The 23,655-nt window shown below is 37.6% G+C and overlaps 1 protein-coding gene across 2 annotated transcripts in view; it reads right to left on the bottom strand.

Moving 5' to 3' along the window:
• The window catches only part of SRGAP1 (SLIT-ROBO Rho GTPase activating protein 1), a 309,052-nt gene that overhangs the window by 82,989 nt on the left and 202,408 nt on the right, over positions 1-23,655 (bottom strand). For both annotated transcript variants that reach the window (XM_004465049.5, XM_004465050.5), the window contains exons 5-6: positions 16,670-16,852; positions 16,043-16,171 (exon numbers count right to left, since the gene is read on the bottom strand). In XM_004465049.5, the coding sequence (XP_004465106.1) occupies positions 16,043-16,171; positions 16,670-16,852 (312 nt within the window). The remainder of the gene's footprint in view (positions 1-16,042; positions 16,172-16,669; positions 16,853-23,655) is intronic.

Below are 23,655 nucleotides of genomic sequence, written 5' to 3'. Positions count from 1 at the left end.
TATATGAAATGTTCAGAGTAGAAAAATCTATAGAGACACAGAATCTACAGACCACATATACAGTGGTTGCTAAAGACTGGGGGAAGAAGGGGAAGTGAAGGTACTGGGGTAAGGGTGACAACTAAGGATGTGAGGTTTCTTTTTGGGATAATGAAAATGTTCTAAAATTGACTGTGGTGATGGATGCACAACTCTGTGAATATACTAGAAGTCAGTGAATTGTACACTTTATTGGGTCAATTATATGGTATGTGACGATATCTCAATAAAGTTGTTATAACAAGAAAAGAAACAAAATCAAATATGAAAGAAAACAATGAAAAAATAGTATTCAGGTTTCATCCATGCATACTGAGATTGAGACCATGATTTACTGAAATTCTTCTAGGAGGCAAATATACTAACTGGCTTATCGTATCTTTTACTAAAGATTTGAAATAATCTGTACTCTTTTAGAAGTAAGAAAAACAGGTTTGGGAAGCAGACTTGGCTCAATGGATAGGGCATTCACCTACCACTTGGGAGATCCATGATTCAAACCCAGGGCCTCCTGACCCATGTGGAGCTGGCCCACGCGCAGTGCTGATGTGCACAAGGAATGCTGTGCCACGCAGGGGTGTCCCCCACGTAGGGGAGCCCCACATGCAAGGAGTGCGCCCCATAAGGAGAGCCACCCACGCGAAAGAAAGTGCAGCCTGTCCAGGAATGGCACAGCGCACATGGAGAGCTGATGCAGCAAGATGACACAACAAAAAGAGACACAGATTCTGGGTGCCGCTGACAAGAATAGAAGTGGATACAGAAGAACACACAGTGAATGGATATAGAGAACAGACAATTGGGGTGGGGGGGAAAGGGAGAGAAATAAATAAAAATAAATCTTTAAATAAACAAAACAAAACAGGCTTGAATTTGCCCAAATAGTCTAGAAATGCGTTCCTCCCAATTTCTCTTATCCCTGGACTGAAATTCTGAAATAAGAAATGATTGCCAAAGTCCTTTTGTTAGAGAAGAAAGCTAATTTAGTATTCCTAGGAATTAAAGGGTTTTGGGATTTTTGAATTGTCACTACTTACAACTTTTTTTTTCATGGGCATTTTTTCTTCCCCTCTCTCTCCCCCGCTCTGCTGTTTTTGCTGTCTGTGTCACTATGTGAGCTTCTGTATCTATTTCTTTTTTTTTCTTATCTTCTCATCTTTCTCCTCTAGGATTCACCGGGATTTCATCCTGGGGACATCTGATGTGGAGAGAGGTTCCCTGTCAATTGCACCACCTCAGTTCCTGGCCTCTGCTGTGCTTCACCTTGACCCTTCCCTTCAGTTCTTTTTTGTTGCATCATCATCTTGCTGCGTGACTCAGTTGAGTAGGCACTGGCTCACTGCGTTGGTACTCAGATTGCTGCGTAGGCACTCAGCTTGCCAGGCGGGCACTAGGTTCACCATGTGGGCATTTGCATGGGTACTCAGCTCACCATGTGGGCACTCAGCTCACCATGCGGGCACTCACATGGCCACTTGGCTTGCCTCGTGGGCCCCTGGCTCACCGTGTGGGTACTTGGCTCATCGCATGGGCACTCAGCTCACCACACGGGCACTCAGCTTGTCAAGTAGGCACTGGCTTGCCACATAGGCATGCTTTCTCTTCTTTTTCACCAGGAAGCCCCAGGGATCAAACCTGGGGTTCTCCCATATGGTAAGCGGAGGCCTTATCATTTGAGTCACATCCACTTCTCTCATGTGCATTTTAAGTGAATGTAATCTAAAAAAGAATACAACCCTGGAAAAGTCAGTTACTGACAGCAGGATTTTTAATTTGCCCATAAAAGCAATATAAACCTCTTAAAGAGGAAATGAGTGGTTTTAAAGGTATAAAGCCAGGTCATTCTTATATGCTTTAATGAAGTTCAATCAATTCAATCTGATTCAAGTCAATTCACTAACTGACCAGCTATTAGGTAGCAGGGACTTTGCGAGGCTCGAGAAATATGAAGACTGGAACACAATAAAATATAATCTCCATCCTAAAGGAATTTGAATATAAACTATTCATTATTTTGTAGTATACAGAGCACAAAGGAAAGGACCTTTGTACAAACGATATCTCCACAAGGGCATGAACCTTCGGATTTGCCTTTATGAAGGTGTACATTCAATCAATGACTGGTCCTTAGAAGTGAGAACAGATTTAATTCCACTCTCTACTCTCTAATTTTAGAATGATTAAATTTAGGATTTTTATATAAAGTGGACCATCCACATCCATATCACCAGAAATGCAGAATCTTTGACCTCACCTCAGACCTAAAGAATCAGAATCTGAAGTTTAAAAAGATCTACATGTGATTCACATGCACATTAAAGTTTGCAAAATGGTGTCTTAAAAAAATCATCAAGCACAGGGTTCCTTTGGGGGCACTATTACCCCATGCAGGCAACAGCACTTTCCTTACTTGATTAAAAAATCAGAAGATAGCTGCCATATCACAATTACAAATACAAGCAAAATACAATTGTGAAATGCAGCAGTCTCATGAGTAGAATTAACTATACTTAAATATAGAGAATGATTCATTTTTTGTTAAATTAAAAATTCTAGTCTCAGATGAACAAAGGTCTCTTTTATTCCTCTTACTCCTCAAAATCCATAATGCTTTTGTGTAACATGGTTTTATAGACATCAGAGAGACTGAAAATGTATTCTTTCTCAATAACACCTCATCCTATAAAACACGTATTTGCAAAGGAAATGGCCTCATTTCTTTGAGATGTACCAGTGCTTACAAACACCCCACTATTCTGAAATAAGACAGAATCTATTTGATTATAATGGACCAGATCAGACCAGATGCTTTATTTTAAGAGTATTGATCTCAAGAGGACTTAGTGAAAAACTGAAATTGAGAAGAAAGAACCTAGAGCAAAAGTTTTTTCACTTTACTCACAAAAACCAAGTCTCTTTTTAGCTTTAAAGGGAAAGGAAGAAAGAGAGGAAGAAAAGAGGAAAAAGAGGAAAGAAACAGAGAGGAAGGAGAGGGGGGGAAAAAAAAAGAAAGGGAGGGACAGAAAGAAAAGAAGGGAGGAAGGGAGAAACCCAATTCCAACTACCCATTGGACTTGGAGCTCTGAAAATGCATAAATTTCCATTACTTCCAGACTTAACTACTTGATAATGTCTAAGTGCTGCTTCTTTGGGGAGTAAGTCAAGATTGCAAAAGCATTGGCTGCCTGTTCACATACCCAAGTACAGCCAGACAGATCTGGCAGGCCTGGACCCAGTGAGAGGTCCTGCCTGATTGGTGGTTTTGGTCACAGGTTGGGGAGAACAAAGCATGTGGCTTAGTAACTCCTCCAGGTATCTCCTGGTAACTTTGAGTGCTTCAGACTTTGGGTGTTCCTGTGATGAGTTTTGATGGGAATATTCCTTCTCTATGCTACTCAGTGGTCTGTAAGGCCACTTAAATTGGCATGATTTGACATGCAGCATTTACTGCATTCTCAGTTTTTCAAGCATCCTGGACTTAGAAACAAAAAAAACAGAAAAAAAAAAATCTTATTCAAGGTCTCCAGTGTCAGCAAGAACAGCCACAGAGTCATCTTTTTTCTAAACTGGAAGCTTAAATGACACTGGATATGTTAAGATTCAAGATATTTGGTTAAAAAGGTCTAAAGTAATTCTATGGAGCTTATGAATTATTAATGATATGAAAAGTCAGCTTCTGCACAAAGGGCTGAATTATAACCCAAATGCATTTAATGATGAAAATACATAAGAAACCAATAAAACGTTTCATGAAAACAAAGCAGTGTTGTTCTGATGGATGAAAAACTCTGAACAGATACATAAAATTATGGGTTAAAACTGGGGAAAGAAAGACTGTTGGAAGTAGCAAGTATTTTTTGCTTTGTTTTGTTTTTTAATATCCCAAGAGCTGCCAAGATAAATTCCACTGGGCATTAGTCTAAATTATCAGACTAGTCTAATTTCCTCAGGCAAAAGGGTTGCAAATATTATCAAAACGCAGATGAAATCCAGGTATTAAGAACTGTGACAAGAGGTGAGAGGCTGGCTGAGGCATACGTGCTGGGTACAATGGTAGGTGTACCTGGGTCACAGCTGTTAAGAAGGAAAAAAAAATTTTTTCATGAACTCCTAACATGAGAAGCCCTAGTAGGGTAGAAGCGTGGTCTTAAGATGGGAGTTACCATAGTGGAACTACATGGGAAACAAGTTCTATATTAACCTTTCTAGAATAGTAAGAGACAACTGTCATTTGCCAGAGTAGCACGAAACTGCTCGGAGGGAGGCCCTAAGCTCTCATGTGACTCCAGAATCAGGCAGCTGTCATGACAATGGAGAAGGAAGGAACTCTTCGGCAGAGGTGTTTTTTTTCTTTTCCACTGGGCATTAGTCTAAATTATCAGACTAGTCTAATTTCTAGAAAAGGTGTTTATTTTCTTCATCACTCCTGCCTCTGTCTGAGAGGCTCCCACAATCATTTGCCTTGGTTCTAATCTCTGGCTTTTTATAAACTTGGCTTTACCTCCTCCAGAGCAACATATCTAGGGTTAAGGATCAGTCTACCCCTTATTTCTAATGTTTCTGAAAAATAGTGCAACTCAAGTTAATTGAATAGCAAAAATAAACAGCTTTCATATGACCATGAGTGGCTTTCAAATGACCAGAAATAGGTAAGTTCAGACTTTTTACATTAGATGCCAAATGACGAAAGTCAATGTCTTCTGAATAACTATCTTTTTGTTCTCAATAGTTTCCTCTCCAAATTGTCACAAACATATTATATAAGAGATAGGCATCTCACAGGACTGAACCAGATGTTAAAGTTCCCATAGGCACCTTTCAATACACCTGTTTACACACCTGTTTTTCTAGGTTCCTGATGGTCTACAGGGAGCTGGCAATTTAATTCTTGCTGCTGCTTTAGCAATGTAGCCAAGCATTTACCAAGAATTGTTTTCAAGTTTCTCTTGAGCAATGAAAAGGTCAAAATGGTACATCTGTGTGATAGAGTAGGAAGCAGGAGAACTAATGTTTCATATGTCGAGTCAATGACTAGTGTAAATAATCATTTGTTGCCTAATACATCTCCCACCCACCTACATGTGGACAATCATTTCCTTCAGAGCTACTAGACTCATTTTTCCCAGGCCGGAAGCTGTGTAACAGTCTGAATCAAGTCACAAGAGAGGAGAGAGAACAAAGCAAATCCAGATAAATACAGGTAGATGTAAATACTATTGAGAAAATAAAGGGTCAGAGGACTAGGGAGTGCTGGGGGGAGGGTATTGCTCTTTCATTTAGTGTAGTTGAGGTACAACATTAGTGAAAAGAAGTAATCAGTCTTACAAAGCTCTGGAAGAGATTTTCAGACAAAAAGTGCAACGGCCCTGGGCAAGCAAGAGCTTCGTGGGTTTGAGAAAATAGAAAGGCCAATGTACCCGAAGCAGAGGACTAAGGGGAAACTGACATGAGCTGGCTGTGAAGGGTAGGTGGGTGCTAGTTCACACAGGGTTTTGACAAGTAGTTTGGATTTTATTCTAAGGACAACAGGAAGCCTTGGGAGAGTTTTAAATAGGGAGTGACATGCTTTGATTTATATACATATATTTTTAACAAGTTTACTCTGGCTACCGGGAAGGGAATAGATGATTAAAGGGAAGAGTGGAAGCTGGGAGACATCTTAGGAAGCTATTGTAATAGTGCAGACATGAGAAGAGATAGCACAGGCTTTGTCTAGGAGACAGACAGCTCAGGTAGTGAGAAGTGGCGAGGATACTTAAGGATAGTTAGGATAGTTAGGAGGTAGGAGTGACAGATGATGCGTGTCTACGTGGGGAGTGAAAAAATTGGGTTTTTGGGTTGACAACTGGGTAGAAAGTGGTGCTATATACTGAGATGTAGAAATGGATAAGAAGAAAGTTGTGTGTATGTGGAGGATGGTGATGGTAGGGGCATATGGATATAAAAAGTTGTATTTTGGGTGTCTGGACATGTTTTGGATGCTTTTTAGACATCTGACTCAAGATGTCCAGTGGGTAGTTGGATATGCAAATCTGAAGCCAAGGAAGATGATTGAGGCTGGTAATAAAACTCTAGCAGTCATCAGATGCTACGTAAGCCAAAGGGACCAAAGAGACAGAGAGCCAAAGATTATGCCCATAGGTGACCTTCAACATTTAGAGGTTCAGCCACGAAGTAAAAGTGAGCACTGGGGACTAAGAACAGCTGGGGAAGCAGTTGTGGCTAAACTGATAGAGCATCTGCCTACCATATGGAGGGTCTGGTGTTCAATACCCAGGGCCTCCTGACCCATGTGGTGAGCTGGCCCATGCGCAGTGCTGCCATGCAGGGGTGTCCCCCACGTAGGGTGCCCCATGTGCAAGGAGTGCGCCCTGTAAGGAAAGCTGCCTCGCAGGAAAAAAAAGCACAGCCCACCCAGGAGTGGTGCGGCACACAAGGAGAGCTGACACAGCAAGATGATGCAACAACAACAAAAAAAGCAACACAGTTTCCTGGTGCTTGCATAACAAGAATGCAAGCAGACACAGAAGACCACAACAGCAAATGGACACAGAGAGTAGACAATGGGGGGAAAGGGAGAAAAAATAAAATAAAAAATAATTCATTAAAAAAAAATAAAGAACAGCTGGTGCAGCAGGAGGGAAACCAGGCAGGTGCAGTTTTCCCTTAAGGTGCATGGCATCTTCACTGGAAGGAACTTAAAAAGTCATCTACTTCACTCATCCAACTCATTTCAGGGTTTTGATATCCTTTCTGTCACAAAGGGATAAAAACATGCCTAAATCAGTTTACATAATCCCTACAATATCTTAACCCATTTAACATGATTTCTCTATAAGCTTCCTAATAATAGTTGAGGTCGAATGGGGAATAGATTTACAATTTGGCAGGTTTTCATGGATAAATCTTAATACTAATATGTGTTGGGAAAAGTCAGACTAATTAAGAACACTCTGAAATCTGAATAAGTTGTTTTATAATTAAACACATGTCCCTAGAGACAAAAAAAGATAAGGCTAAAAGCTTTAGCACAGTGATTATTCAGAAAGGATAGAATAAAGATGGCATGTGGTATATGATGCAATCTCATTTCAACCTCATTCTGCATAAATGACTAGTAAAAACATGACAGACACCTCCACCAAGAAAATTAGCTGGAGTGGGGAATTATCCCATGGCAATATTCCACAACAGTAACAACAGTTTATCCTGCAAGCTCCAAAGTGACCTACAAAGTTTTACAGAAGTAATTTAACACCAAGAAACTGTACTGCAAGGATGACAAATGCTTTATTATGACTTGGGAGGAATTCTGGGACAAAGTACCAATAGGATTTTTCTGTTGAGAATTTGGTTTCTCTGCATGCATTTTGAGGGTGGGTAGGTGTGGAACTGGACTGAAAGAGCTTACATAACCAGTAATGCAATTTTAAAACCAGTTGTTTTAAGAAGTCCAGATTTTCTGAGCTGTGAATTTGATTACAGGTGATGGAAATCCATGCATTATAGTTAATTAATCCTCTAGTTCCTCTTAGCAAATTGTAATCACCTGAAAATCTCAGAATTCAATTATAAGTATCTGTTGCCTGTATGATTTTTCTTCTGTTTTATATATCCCGAATTCTTAGAGAATAATGCCATAGTCTCTTTCACATTTAATGTTAGGATACTAATGATCAGAGGTGAAACCTATCACTTACAAAACTACGATCTATTTTCCCCTACAATTTATGCCTTTATTCTCCCAAACCAATTAAATTTCCTTTGACCAATATTTGTGATATACTTTTTACTATTTATGCTTATTCTTTAGACTGACATAATAAAAATCCTTGTTTGTTGTGAAATTAACTCTCTGTTCCACTTCCTGTCTGATTCTTAACTAAAAGGTCAGTTACTCTACAAATTAAATTTATTTAGGACTTTGTTTGGAGACAGAGAAGTCCTTTTAACAGTCTTCTAGTTATTTGACACTCTGGATTAACCAATGCTTGGTTCCTTCTATAAAGTAGAGGTCAACAAACTATGGCCTGTGAGCCAATTCCAGCCCTATACCTGCTTTGGTAAATAAATGTTTGATTGGAACATGAACACACCCACTGGCTTATGTATTATCTATAGCTGCTTTTGTGTTACAATAGCAAAGCTGAGTAGGTTGCAACACAGAACATATGATCCACAACGCCTAAAATATTTACTCTCTGGATGTGCTTGTTTGAGTCTTTTGTGGACCCCAGAAAATTACGTTCTTAAGCTAGCCCATTCCTGTGCATGTAAACCTATTTTACATGGGAGCTTTTGGTTAGATGCAGTTAAAGGGCCTTTTGATTAGATCACTTTTTAAAAAAATATTTATTTAATTATTCTCCCCTACCCCCATTGTTTTTGCGCTCGCTGTCTGCTTTCTGTGTCCATTTGTTGTGTGTTCTTCTGTGTCTGCTTGTCTTCTCTTTAGGTGTCCCGGGAATCAATCCTGGGACCTTCCAGAGTGGGAGAGAGGCACTCAATCTCTTCTGCCACCTCAGCTCCCTGGTCTGTTGAGTCTCTTAGTGTGTCTCTTCTGTGTCTCTTTGTTGCGTCATCTTGCTGTGCCAGCTCTCCGTGTGGGCTAGCACTCCTGCGTGGGTCAGCACGTCACATGGGCCAGTACTCTATGTAAGTCAGCACTCCATGTGGGTCAGTTTGCTTTCAACAGGAGGTCCCTTGGAATCGAACTCTGGACCACTTATATGGTAGATGTGAGCCCAATTACTTGAGCCACATCTCCTTCCCTAGATCACTTTTAGATTGCTTTGGGTTTCTAGGGAAGACTATATAGAAAACAAAATTGCTATCAAATTGGGTAAAGGTATGGTAACAGTCTAAGAGTGTAAAAACATTGTAAATATCTAGAATATTTTTATTTGATTTTAAAGATGTCAAAACCAGAAATCATAACCAACACAAAATGGATGTGGTTTGTCCAAGGAAGACCATTAAGACCTCCAGTTGGAAGACCCATTCAAAAAGATAAATCCTAATACCAAAATATTGGCAAATACAAGTACACTGATATGCTTTAGTTTCAAAATATTTGAGACATTTCTCATTTTTTGTATGAGTCATATTTACAGAAAAGTAGAAAACATCTATGCTTCTTTTAAAGAAATAAAGCATAGCCAGTGTTTCAGAAGCTCCCCCCCCCACCAAGTTCCCTATCCCTTTCCTTCCAGAAATGTACAAAGCTGAATAATTTATACTATATTCAAGAGTTTTCAGCTAAAATATGGTTAACAAGCAAGCCATTTTCTTTCATTATATTTCTTTCAGTATCAACAAAATTTAGATTTCCATTGTCTAATATTTTAAATTTGGATTTGATCAAGAATTTCACTTAGCTAAAATCTTATAAGTGCATTGCTTCCAATGATGAAGCTCATCATAAAATTAATCCAGGTCTCAAAACAAGGCACAATGAAACATTAAGATTTACTAAAAGTATATTCCAGTAGCTATCCAGTAATTATTATTTAGAAAAAAATAGTTCCTTAAAATGTATTCAAGTTTATATCTTTTTTATATCTCAGAAGAGCTCTTCAGAGTCACTTATTTTTCCACTAATGCATATATGGAAATTAATTTTAGCACTTTTCTCTAAATTCTTAGTATATTAGAGTTTTGCTATATAAATTGATAACCACTTCTCAGAGTGAAAATGTCTTACAGATTCAAACTAATATTGATAGGGAAAGTTTATTTAAAATAAATGAAAATCTAAATTGTTAAATGTTTTAAAAATCATTTTGTATCTTCAAATATATATAAAAGACTGAACTGGTCTTATCAGTGTTGACTTAGTCCAAGTTAGTAGATTTCCAATTTAGGAAAACCAAAATTCAAGAGATTTGAAAGTATCCATAGTTTTTTTAAAGGGGAAAAACTGAACTATACCATGGAGGAATCAGATTCACATTACCCTAAACCCTGGTCAATTTTAGCATCACTAACGGTGGGTTAAAAAGATGTTGTTATATGTCTATATAAGACAGCAACATAACCAGTGATGTATTATTCTATTGCAAAGTGCTTAACTTGAATTCATAGAGCCTTATATAATGCTCACTTTTTCAGGAAATATAGGGGATAGAGAAAGAGGCTAAACAAGGAGGTAATCAGATAAACTTAGAAGCTGGGACATTCTGAGGAATAATTGCCCAGGTTTCTTCAACAAGGGACTTTACTACATGTCTTAGTTCACCAAAGGGCTGCCTGTGCAAATGATCAGAAATAGGTTGACTTTTTATAATGGAAATTTTATTTAGGGCAAAGGCTTACAGTCCTGAGGCCATGAAATGTGCTAATCAAGGCATCAGCAGAGAAGCTTCCTCACCAAAGTCAGCAACTGGTGATCCTGGTGTCCTGCCATGTAGTGAAGCAAGACGGTCACCGATCTCCGCTGAGGTCCCTGCCTTCCTGTCCAGAATCTACCATCTCCTGAAGCTCAGGTGTGGGCAACCAGGTATAGGGCTTGTCTTTTTCCAGGCCTCCTCTCTCAGTCATGGCTGCTCCACTTTTTTCCTAAGTTTAGCTCTGGGCTATCAGGCATGTGGCTTATCTCTTTAGTCTTGAGCTGTTCTTGCGGGCTTCTTGTTTAAGCTTTGCCTGCTGGCGATCTTCACGTCCTTTCTCACATGGCAGGATCATGTGCTGGCAGCTTCCTTTCTCTCTCTCTCTCTTTCCCTGTTCCTATCAGACACAGCAAGACAATGGACACCCAATCTGGCTCATATCTCACTGATGTAGTCCAATCAAAAGCCCTAAAATGATCTTATCAAGTAATCTAATCCAATTAACCGAATTTAATGAAATGAAAGAGCCTCCCACCCCAAGGAATGGGTTAGTTCAAAAACATAATCTCTTTTGAGGATTCACCAAATTCAAACTGTCATACTACATTGAAAAAAGACTTATGGGGCATCCTAACCTAAATTGGATCTAAACAAGACACACCAACTTTGAAATAAATTTTTGGTCAAAAAATAGGAATATGGTGTAGTTATTAAACGAGAATGAAAATCTATTCACATTAAAAGATACAGGCTATTGATAGAAAAAAGCGGATTAAAAAGCTGTATGTAAGGTATGAACTTGTATTCTACTTTTGATCTAAAAAAATACATGTGGATATATAAAAAAAAGTCTAGGTTTAAACACAGATATGATCGCACGTGATAAGAATATGATGCTTTCATTTTTGTCAATATTTTCTAGTTTTGTACAATGCACTTGTACTACTTCTGTAATTATAAAAGACTAATTAAAATACAAATTCTATGAAGTGTTTATATGACTTTTTTTATGGTATCAATAGGTCCATTCATGATTTTCTATCATAGAAAATTTATATTTAAAAAGGAGACAGATATTGAAATGAGTGAAAACCAAGGAAACAGGAGGTAGTTTATATAAAAGGGGTCTTCCCAACTTGAATTCTTTGAATTTATATATATATGTAATATATATATAATATATATGTACTTTGATTTAAACAATATACCTTCAGTGCCTTCTATGTCATTTCACATGCAAAATGTTGTGCATTTAAAATGCTGTCTTAACTTTTTCTCACTGGAGTCCTAACAATTTTTCTAATTTTTGTTAGATAGCTCAGTATAAAAGGTAGTTTGCTAAATAAATTCATAAAACATAACGGGATTCTAGATGCCTTTGCATAATAATGTTTCCTTTCAATTGAAAGGGTCAAGCTTAATGGTGTTTAGGATCACCACTATATATGCAAATTAGATTCCTGCAAAATAAGTAGCCTTTAATAAGATACATATTCTCTGATTGCCTTAAATGTGAGTCAAAGAACATATAGATTACTTCATTAAGGGAGTACTCAATTTTAGTTGAATGACAATTTTAGTTGAATGTGGCAATGATCCAATTTTACATCATTTCTTTAAAAATTCATGTTTAAGTTATATCATTTGAGGATTGTTTACATTTGAATTTAAGGCTGATCTTTTAAAAGTCCAACTTTTTAAAACTGAAAATTACCTTTCATGCTAAACTGTTATTTATATGTATCAGTTATTAAATCTGGAAGTTAAAAAGTCTTGAGTGTGAAACCTACCATTTAGCTGTGTAAACTTGGACAAGCTAAGTCTCAGTTTATCTATAAAATGGAGAGAATAATGTTTACTGAGTAAAGCTGTAATGATTAAATGAGATTATGCTTAAAAATCTGCCTGTCACATAATAAAAGCTCAACAAATATACAAGACAATGAAGTTGATTTTCTTATAATCATGATATGCTATTCCTGTCCTAAATAACTCAATAATATTGAAGATGCTACTCTATATTACCACATAGACGCTCAGTAGGTATTGCAAACTTACGAGACTTACAGAAATATTGCTCCTTGGCTCTTCAACCTGTTTCTTCCCCAAGTTCCCCATCTCAATAAATGGCACCACCATTAACCTAATCAGTTGGGCCCCAAATTTAGGAGTTACTTTTATTACCCCCTTTCACCCACTATTTCAAATTCCTCTTTGCTTTATTGTCAATATATTCTGAGGGGAAACGGATTTGGCCCAGTGGTGAGGGCGTCCGTCTACCACATGGGAGATCCACGGTTCAAACCCCGGGCCTCCTTGACCCATGTGGAGCTGGCCCATGCGCAGTGCTGATGCGCGCAAGGAGTGCAGGGGTATCCCCCGCGTAGGGGAGCCCCACGCGCAAGGAGTGCACCCCGTAAGGAGAGCCGCCCAGTGCGAAAGAAAGTACAGCCTGCCCAGGAATGGCGCCGCCCACACTTCCCGTGCCGCTGACAACAACAGAAGTGGACAAAGAAACAAGATGCAGCAAATAGACACAGAGAACAGATAACCGGTGGAGAGGGGGGAATTAAATAAATAAATAAATCTTAAATAAATATATATATATATATTCTGAGTCCAAACACTTTTCACCAGATCTCTTCACTATCACTCCAGTCCAAGCCAGGACCATCTGCAGCCTGGACAACTCCAAAAGCCCCTTTATAGCTCCCTGCTTTCACTCTAGTCTCTTCCTTCAGTCTATTTTCTACCCAACTACCAGAATGAGTCTTTAAAATGACAACCAGATGATGTCACTAACCTGCTTGAAACCCTTCAATGGTGTCCTATCACACTTAGGACTAAATCCAAACCCCTTCCTCGGTCCAAAGTCCCTAAATGTCTGGGCTCCTGCCTACCTCATCTCCTAAGACTGTCCTTATCACTCACTCGGCTCTGGCCATCCTGGCTTTCTTTGCTACTCCTTGAGCAGCTTGAACTTGCCATGTATACTTCCACAGCTGCATCTTTACCCTTGTTAGTCCTCTGCCTGGAGGGATTCTTTCCCTGGATAGCAAGGGTTTCTTCCAGCTCACCTCTCTGTCCAAGTGTCCCTGCCTCACAAGAGGCCTTTCCCGACCACCCATTTTAAGAAGCACCTCCATGACTCTTTCTTTGTCTTCATGGCACTGGCACTACTTTTTTTTTTTAAGATTTATTTTTGTTTACTTATTTCTCTCCCCTTCCCCTTGTTGTTTGCTCTCTGTGCCCATTTGCGGTGTGTTCTTCTGTGTCCACTTGCATTATCTGGCGGTAGTGGGAAACAGCGTCTCTTTCGCTGTTGTTGTGTCATCCTGCTGCATCAGCTCTCCATGTGTGCAGTGCCACTTCTGGGTGGGCTGCGTTTTTTTCACATGGGGCAGCTCTCCTTGAGGGGCGCACTCCTTGCATATGGGGCACTTCTACGCGGGGTGCCCTTGCGTGGCATGGCACTCCTTGCACACATCAGCACTGTGCGTGGGCCAGCTCACCATATGGGTCAGGAGGCCCTGGGTATTGAACCCTGGGCCCTCTATATGGTAGATAGATGCTCTATCAGTTGAGCCATGTCCACTTCCCACTACTTATTTTATGTTTATATAAATTTGTTTATGGTCTGTCTCCCCAACTAAACTTTTTTTTTTTTAAAGGTTTATTTATTTATGTATTTCTCTCCCCTTCCCCCCCACCCCCACCCCAGTTGTCTGCTCTCTGTGTCTATTTGCCGCATGTTCTTCTTTGTCTGCTTCTTTTGTTGTGAGCGTGGGCACGGGAATCTGTGCTTCTTTTTGTTGCCTCATCTTGCTGTGTCAGCTCTCCGTGTGTGCGGCGCCATTCTTGGGCAGGCTGCACTTTCTTTCACGCTGGGCAGCTCTCCTTACAGGGCGCACTCCTTGCGCGTGGGGCTCCCCTACGCTGGGGACACCCCAGCGTGGCACAGCACTCCTTGCGCACATCAGCACTGCGCGTGGGCCAGCTGCACACGGGTTCCATGAAGGTGGGGAGTTTATATTGTTTACTGCATGATCACCATTACCAAATATAGTGCTTGGTACATTGTAGTATTCAAAAAATACTTTTTCAATATGTGGAGACTTTCCCCTCATGTTAATACTGACTTGGCTTTAGTCAAGTTCTCCAATCATTACCAAAATAAGCCCTAAACAAAAAAGCAAGTAGGGCAGTTACACAGAATTAGTTCTTCTATTTTCCACATGCTCTGAAGAATCCTTACCAAGTTAAGATTAAAAGTGGGAGTTATAAAATTCTTTATTTTTATTCACAAAACCTAGCAGAATTATTTAGTCATGAAATGTAGCAGAAATCTAGCAAAAAAAGTTCCTTTTATTTCACCAGAATCCTAGAAGAAAATACTTAAAAAAAAAAAAGCTTCTGTGTCTAAAACAGCCAAGTGATTAGGTATTTGATTGAAATATTTGTTAAAAAGGAAATAAGAAAAAGTTTTCCTTGGTTTTAGTTATTTATCGCTAAATGTTTCTGGATAAAGAAATTATGATAGTATGGGAGAAAATTTCTTGAAACTCAAATGAAAGGGGAAAGTCACATCACTGTGCTATGAACTGGAAAATAATTTTCTCCCTTAACAATTCCCAAACTATAGCTCTAAAATAATAGCTAAATATAATGAGAGTTAATTTCATCATAAAAATAAAGTTCCTTTAGTCTATTATATGTTCAAAATATGACAGCCACTATGAACCATAAAAAAGTTGTATGTCATAAAAGAGTTGAATTTAATCAATACAATGCAGATGCAGAAAGTTCCAGCAGATAACTCTTTGAACTCCCCTCTCACTTTATCTGTGCTTTTCTTATGGCACTTAATACTTTTTATCTTGTATTTGCAGGTATTGTCATTTTTTGACACAGGACTTTTTAAGTTTCATCTTTGCAATCTCCTACAGTGTTAGCACAATGACTTCTGCGACTCACTATATGTTTCTGAGTAAAAGAATGAATGAAGCAGAAGGTTAAATGTCAGTAAGCACTGCATAGCATAGATATAACAATATATACTTGCTGAATTCTAAATGTACCCAGTAAGTGCTTTTTAAAATACCATATTCTATTAGAGAAAAGCACAGAATTAGATAAATCTGTAAAAGTAGTCCTTTGTGCTCACTCTACTTTTGCTTCACATTATTTATCATAACTGTAATAAAGTAATAGTTTTAATAATAGTAATAATAATAATAAAGTAATAGTCACTTGCTTCTGTCCTCTCCATTTTAAATTCCATGAGGGTAAGGACTGTACATAGCTTATTATAGTCTCAGTATCTCATAATAGTAGGGTCCTGATAAATATATTTTGAATCAATGAATACAGTTAGGGCTGTGCTGCTGCATAATTTGAAGATGACTGGGTCCTCTTTCCAGCTGAGCTTATCAGGTACTCACAACTTCACATACCCTAACAATCTGTTTTTTCATTGATTTCAAATGCACATTTTTTCACATAAATCTAACAATTGATAGTGTCTTAGGATCATGTAAGTTTAGGTGGCAACATAATTCTTTCTGATTGGAACATAAAATAACATTGTTTTAATAAATGATGGTGTTCTAGAATCAATGAAATATAGTTAATGCTAATTCTATCTTATGGAAAATACAAAAATTTCAAGTACTTACATCAATTAAATCTGAAAGGTCATGAATATAATACTTGAAAACTGAGGCATTGGTTGCTTCAAGGGTTAGGAGATATTCATTCCGTGCCTTAATCGATTTTAGCTTATTTTCAGAATACTTTGCTTGTCTCTGGAAATGAAAAAGGTTCAGGCATTGGGAAGGAAACTAAAGTCATTTTTAAACAAGACAGAGAAATATACATGAATTTGCATTAATCTAAACAATTTATTCCACATATAAAAATGACCCTCAAAGTCCTTAGTGCAAAGTACATTTTGAATCTGATTTAAATTATAAAACTAAAATTATCCAGCTACAGGGAATAACAACAATGTTATTTGGGCTTCAGGCCCATTTACAATGAAATCTCTTCGTTAAAATTCAAGTTCTTTACATTGTGTATTGAATACTTGGCATTCAACATCAAATCATGTCCAGCTGTTATGACATGATTTTTATATTTTTTAAACATTTTCATCCCTTGGGAGGAAATGCATGTCATTTCACAATAATTTATAATGTGTGTGTATCACCTATTGCATCAGTGTTCTAGTTCTGTCACTTCAAATGAGAACAGTAGGTCACCTCAGTGAGGGCAGAAAGGCTCTGCAGTATATTTTTACTAACCTTTTCTTTCATTTTTTCTATTTTCTTCACAGAGCTTCGCCGCTGATGTTTCTCTTCTAGTCTAATATGAAAGACTGGGTCACCAGATCTTCCAATCTGCTTTTCTTCTTGTTTCTCAGCTTCTTTCAGCTTGCTCTCTGCACTGATGCTCTCTGCATGGTACATATGGTATGTTTTCATCACCTGCGAAAAAATTATCCAAATTGTTAAAAGAGGTCTGCCTGTAATTTAGTGAATGGGAACCATTATATGCCATATGGTAAAATGGCAGAGGGAAAGCCAGAATGTTAGTGAAATAGATGAATGATGGACTATTGCTTCTAGATAAAGCAAATAGAAATATGCAAATTCGCCTGCCAGGAAGAGCACTTAGAGGACAGGCTTTGATGAGACTATGATTTAGGGAGTTTTATGAATGCTTTCAAGGTACTTGGAATGTTCTCTTAAACTTAAAAGTGTTTCTCTAAAATCTCCTCTGCATAATTAATCTGCAGAATAAACCATTTATTCATGGATAAATTTTAGCCTAACCTTGCAATTGTAATGAACTCCAAACCAGTAAAAACCTTTCTAACGGAATTTTATTATATATAAATCTAATTATGAAAATACAAAATATAAATATAAATGCTTATACATAGTTTTAGTTAAAAAAAAATTGTTTTTCTGACCACAAAGTAATACTTTATGTTTAATACAGTAACTAAATGATACAGAAAAATAAAATGAAGAAAATAAAAATCAACCAGAGGTAACCACTATTAAGATTTTGGTGTACAGCCTTCTAGTCTTTTTCCTATGAAAATACACATATACACACACCTTCTTCTACCACAAATTGCAATAACAGTATATATATAATTTTCAGTGTCTTTTTTTCACCTAACATATCAACATTTCCTATATCACTAAATACTCTTCTGAAACAATTTTAAAGACTGCATATTGTTTCATTATATGACTGTGTTATAACTAATTCCCTGTTGTTGACCATTTTAGGATACTTTGCCTTTTTTTGCTTTATAAATAAAACTATGTTGTAACCCTTGATGCATATTTTTCTTTTCTTGTTCTCTTATAAATGATATGCATAATTTGTACTTAACCAAATTTAGGATTATATAGGACATAAAATTTTTACAATACACACTTTTCACATATATTATAAATTTAATAAAGATTTTCAATTTATTAAAATTTTCAGTTATACTATTGTCAAAAAATGTGCACAAATTATGCCATTTTTCCTAGGACAAATTTCCAGAAGCAGAATTGCAGAGTTAGAGAATACATATTGTAGGGGGTTTTTGAAACATACTGCCAATTTAACACTTTGCTAATTTGAAAAACAAACTGATCTATATAGTTATCTTACAAGGCACTTTAGATAATATAAGTGCTTAATAAATATATATTTTTTCAAGTAATCATTACATGAATACATTCCTTAGAATACAGAAGAATAGCAGGCACAGATTTTTAGAGATTTTTACTAGAAAATTACAGTTTTCCAATATAATTTTATTCTGCTTTTATATGCAGATCCAGATATCTGGGAAAATTCTGAAACCTGTTGAGGCACAACTATACTCCTTAAAAGAAAAAATACGTTTAAGGTGTGATGATTCCAATGCAACTGATGTCTCAAGGAATGTGCTAGAACTTAGCATCCAAGTAATCAATTGTGGCACTTCTCATAAGTTATATCAAATTCTCACTCACAGAGGAGAGATTTTATTCATTTGCACATAACCAGATGTTATTCAGAGTCAACTTTATAACGAGGGTGAATTTGCTAAGAAGTTGAGGTTAATGTAATGGTTTTTTTTTTAAGATTTATTTTTATTTATTTCTCTCCTCGTCCCCCCACCCCCGCCCCACCCCGCCCCAGTTGTCTGTTCTCTGTGTCCATTTGCTGCATGTTCTTTTTTGTCCGCTTCTGTCAGCAGCATGGGAATCTGTGTCTCTTTTTTTGTTGTTGTTGTTGCGTCATCTTGTTGTGTCAGTTCTCCATGTGTGTGGTGCCATTCTTGGGCAGGCTGCACTTTCTTTCGTGCTGGGTGGCTCTCCTTACCAGGCGCACTCCTTGCGTGTGGGGCTCCCCTACACTGGGACACCCCTACCTGGCAGGGCACTCCTTGTGCGCATCAGCACTGCGCATGGGCCAGCTGCACAAGGGTCAAGGAGGCCGGGGGTTTGAACCGCTGACCTCCCATGTGGTAGGTGGACGCCCTAACCACTGGGCCAAGTCTGCTTTCCAATGTAATGTTTTGAGATAATGATCTTATTTTATTTCAAAAGATGAGTTTTAAAATCATTTGGGAACTGGAAGCATCACTAGATAAATATACTTATTTAGGTTGAACCATATGAAATTGCTGTTTTTGTAGAGCAAAACACGGGCTTAATGAAGAGCCTTTACTTATTTTAATAAAAGCTGATGATGTCTTTCCTTAAAAACGTTAAGCTAGGCAATCAAGTCAAAGGCATTATTGAGTAACAACAAAGTAAGGGCTAAACTACAAAGTATTGGCAGCTTTCCCAGGGCTGTGTGTAATTGGAAAGTTGTCTGTTTTTAGTAGTTATCACAACTATCTGGGGGGGAGTTTGATTGGCTACTCTAGAAAAATAAAATAGCATTAAGAAGCAGGTTGGCAGCTCGGGAATGAGAAGGGAGCCACCGTGCAGCTGGGCAAACAGCAAGGTCAATGGATCTACTACACACCTCGCATTTCTAGGCTTGGCTTTGTTTATAGTCTGTGCCTGAAGCAACCCACATACCATTTGGATCCAGGTTCCAGTTACATTGTAAAACGAGAGGGAGAAAAAATCCACATGCAGACACACACACACACACACAGTTGGTAAGCTATCTGTATTTCTAATAGGGAGGAAAAAATGAGAACACATGACTTCTATAACATTTGGATGAAAATGTTATTATCTAAGAAATATTTATTTTAAATACATAAAGCAAAGATCTAAACTCCTGAATCTTGCTTTACTTGGATACTAAGGACTAGTAAATAATTTGCGCAAACCAACCCTCAGTATGAGAAGAAAGCATACGGAGCTGTCTGCCAGCATGGCGTTCTTAATAACTAGTCTGCATTGAAAGGAAAACATTTGAGTCTGACCTAACACTAGCAAGAAAGGCATATAAATATTATCTCATCATAATCTGGTTCAGTAAAATAGCTGAAGATTCTCTACTCAGTTTAGTGGCAATTTCCAGAAAGGAAATTTCTTTTTTTAGTTGGAAGACGGATTCAATTTGTCTTAGGGTTTCCACTCTTCTCTAAAATGATATCAACTGAAATGAATGAATTTTAAAAGCTGAGGTGAAAAGCACCAAAAGCTTTTTGAGAACTCTAATTGCAGATAATGAATGCAAGTACAAACTGCATTATTTAAAATGTAAGCTGTTGACAGAAGTTAAATGTGTTTTGTATTTAAAACAAAATAATAGTTCTCCTGTTTTTTGTTTTTTTTTTAGAGAAGTAAAAGCTTTTATTTTTAAAGGTGCATTTTGAATACATACTGCAAAGAAAATAACAGCTTTTCCACCAGTTTAATGCAAATGTAAGGCTTTGCATAGCAAACGACACGACAGACATATAACCATTTCAGCATACTCCAGTGGCATATTTCCCTATTCGAACTTCTCTGCTAAAACTTTATGGATGATTCCCCATTCAACTCACTCAGTTTATTTTTCCTTAACTACAGAAAAAATATGGTCAAGTAGAAAGTGACCACATTTCATCAATTTCTTTCTGTAGAAGCTTGTAAGAGCCTATATAATCACTATTGTATAGAAGCTGTTAATTTTTTTTTTCCTACTGACAGGCCCATAGAATGTACCTTTCATTACCCTTGCACTGTAAATCAAAATCACTTAAATACCTGTGGTAAATTTTAAAAACTAGTGTTAATACATCTATGTATCTGAAAATTGTACATGTATTGGAGAATATCATGGATTAATGCTATAGCTTCTCCTTTATGAGATCTGGCTTACAAGTTAGAACACATCAATCATAGGAATGGATGTAGCAATTACTACACGTGAATAATTATTTAAAGCATCTCATCACCTTATAAGGTTGTTGTGAAATTCTGTGTCCCTGTGTGTAACTTAAAATTTACAGAGTGCATATTATATGTGTATATACATATGTTATGAATATATATTTAACTTAAAATTCAACTTAAGTGTTATATGATACATACTGCAAGCTAAATATAGCTCAAAGCATTTTCCAAATAATAACTCATTTAATCTTCGTAACACCCCTTATGAGATAGTTACCTTTATTATCCCTATTATACACAGTAGAAAATTAAGGCATAAAGAGGCTAAATAAATTGCCTAAGGTAATTTATGGAGCAAGGGTTTGCACCCCAGCAGAAAACTGGCTTTGGATTAGGTGCTCCTAAGGGCTATGCCATAACCTTTGGAAAGTCTAAAGCATTATGCAAATGGAAAGCTTCTTTCTCTGGGGGACATATTTACTCTCAGTATATAGTAATGGAGAAGGAAGAATGGAAGACAATCACTTATGCATTCTACAGTTTTTGGTGTTTACTACTCATAACACACTGATCAATGGCATTTAGTTTAATCACAGAGAAAATGCACTCTTAAAAAACCAAAGCATCAAAGAAGTAATCACAAGGAAAATGAAATAACTTGAGGTGAAGGAAAATGAAACGAAACATATCAAAACTTATGGGCTGCAGGAAAGGCAGTGCTGAGAGGGAAATTTATAGTTCTGAATACTTACCTTTTTTTTTTTTTTTAAAGGTTTATTTATTTTTATTTAATTCCCCCCCCCCTCCTGGTTGTCTGTTCTCTGTGTCTATTTGCTGCATCTTGTTTCTTTGTCCGCTTCTGTTGTCAGCAGCACGGGAAGTGTGGGCGGCGCCATTCCTGGGCAGGCTGCACTTTCTTTTGCACTGGACGGCTCTCCTTACGGGTGCACTCCTTGCATGTAGGGCTCCCCTACGCGGGGGACACCCCTGCGTGGCAGGGCCCTCCTTGCGTGCATCAGCACTGCGCATGGGCCAGCTCCACACGGGTCAAGGAGGCCCGGGGTTTGAACCGCGGACCTCCCATGTGGTAGACGGACTCCCTAACCACTGGGCTAAGTCCGTTTCCCTGAATACTTACCTTTAAAAAGAAGAAAGATCTTAAATCAGAGACCTAACCTCACAACTGGAAGATCTAGAAAAAGAGGAGGAAACTAAACCCAAAGCAATTGGAAAGAAGGAAATAACAAAGATTAGACTGGAGATAAATGAATTAGAGGATTAAAAAATAGAGAGTATCAATTAAATGAAGAGTTGGCTTTTTAAAAAGATCAATAAAATTGACAAACCTTTAGCTAGACGGACAAAGGAAAAAAAGAAAGAGTATGCAAATAATTAAGTCTAAAATGAAAAGGGAACTTTACTTCCAACCCCATAGAAACAAAAAGGTTTATAATAGGATCTATCAACAGTTGTGTTTTCGTTTCCTTGGCTGCTCAAGTAAATACCATATAGTGGGTTAAACAATGGGAATTTATTAGCTTATGGCTTTGAGGCTGGGAAAAATTCCATATCAAGCCATAATCAAGGTAATGCTTTCTGGGTCTGGCTGCTGGTCATCTTTGGTTTGGGGCTCCTCTGTCACATGGCAATACATGATCGTTTCTCCTGGCCTTTCCTTTCTCTTCCAGGTTCTGTTGACCTTCAGCTTCTTGCTTCCCATGACTTTCTCTTTCTGTATCTGAATTTCATTCTGCTTATATAGGGCTCCAGTAATAGGATTAAGATCTATCCTTACTGAATTGGGCCACACCTTAACTAAAGTAAAATCATCTAAAGTTCCTACCTGCAATGGGTTCACACCGATAGGAATGGATTAAGTTTAAGAACATGTTTTACTGGGGTACATAGCTCCAAATCACCATAAACTATATTCTCACAAATTAGATAACCTAGATGAAATGGACACATTCCTAAAAACACACAAACAACCTAGATTGATCCAAGCATAAATAGATGATCACAAGAGAATAATAACAAGGGATTGGCTCAGTAAACAAAAACCTCCCTATAAAAAAGAGCTCAGGACCAGAAGGCTTCATTGGTGAATTTTACTGTATAGTTCAAGAAGAATTAGCACCACTCCAACTCCAACTCTTCCAAAAAATTGAAGAGGAATGGAACACTCCCTAACTCATTCTACGAGGTCAACATCACCCTCATTCCAAAGTTAGATAATGATATCACTAGTAAAGAAAATTACAGACCAATATCCCTTATGAATATGGATGCAGAAATCTTCAGGAAAATACTAGTAAACAGAATCCAACAGCCCATTAAAAGAATTACACACCATGATCAAGTGGGATTTATTTCAGTTATAAAATAGTGGTTCAGCATAAGAAAATTTATTAATGTAATACACCATATTAATAAATCAAAATTATTAACAAAATGTGGTATATACATACAATGGAATATTATTCAGCCATAAAAAGGAATGAAATTCTGATAGAGGAGACAGAGATGAACTCTGAAGACATCATGATGAATGAAATAAGTCAGACACAAAAGGAGAAATATTGTATGATCTCACTAGTACCAAATAATTAGAATAAGCAAATTCATAGTCAGAAACTAGAATACACATTACCAGGGGCCAGGATGGGGTAAGGAATAGGAATTAACGCTTAATTGGTAGAGACTTTCTGCTTGGAATGATGGCAAAGTTTTGGTAACGGATGGTGGTGATACTAGGCACAAAATGGAATTTAATCAACACCAACTGGGTTATATATTTGAATGTAATTACAAGGGGGAAATTTTAGGATATATACTTTAGTAGAATAAAAATTAGGGAAGTGGATGTGGCTCCAGCAATTGAGCTCTTGCCTACAACATGGAAGGACCTAGGTTCAGTTCCTGGTGCCTCCTAAAGAAGATGAGCTAGAAAG

Source organism: Dasypus novemcinctus, chromosome 12 (genome assembly GCF_030445035.2).
Source record: "Dasypus novemcinctus isolate mDasNov1 chromosome 12, mDasNov1.1.hap2, whole genome shotgun sequence".
Classification (NCBI taxonomy): Eukaryota; Metazoa; Chordata; class Mammalia; order Cingulata; family Dasypodidae; genus Dasypus; species Dasypus novemcinctus.
The sequence above is the reverse complement of the archived record's forward strand: the minus strand, read 5'-3'. Positions and strand labels throughout refer to the sequence as shown.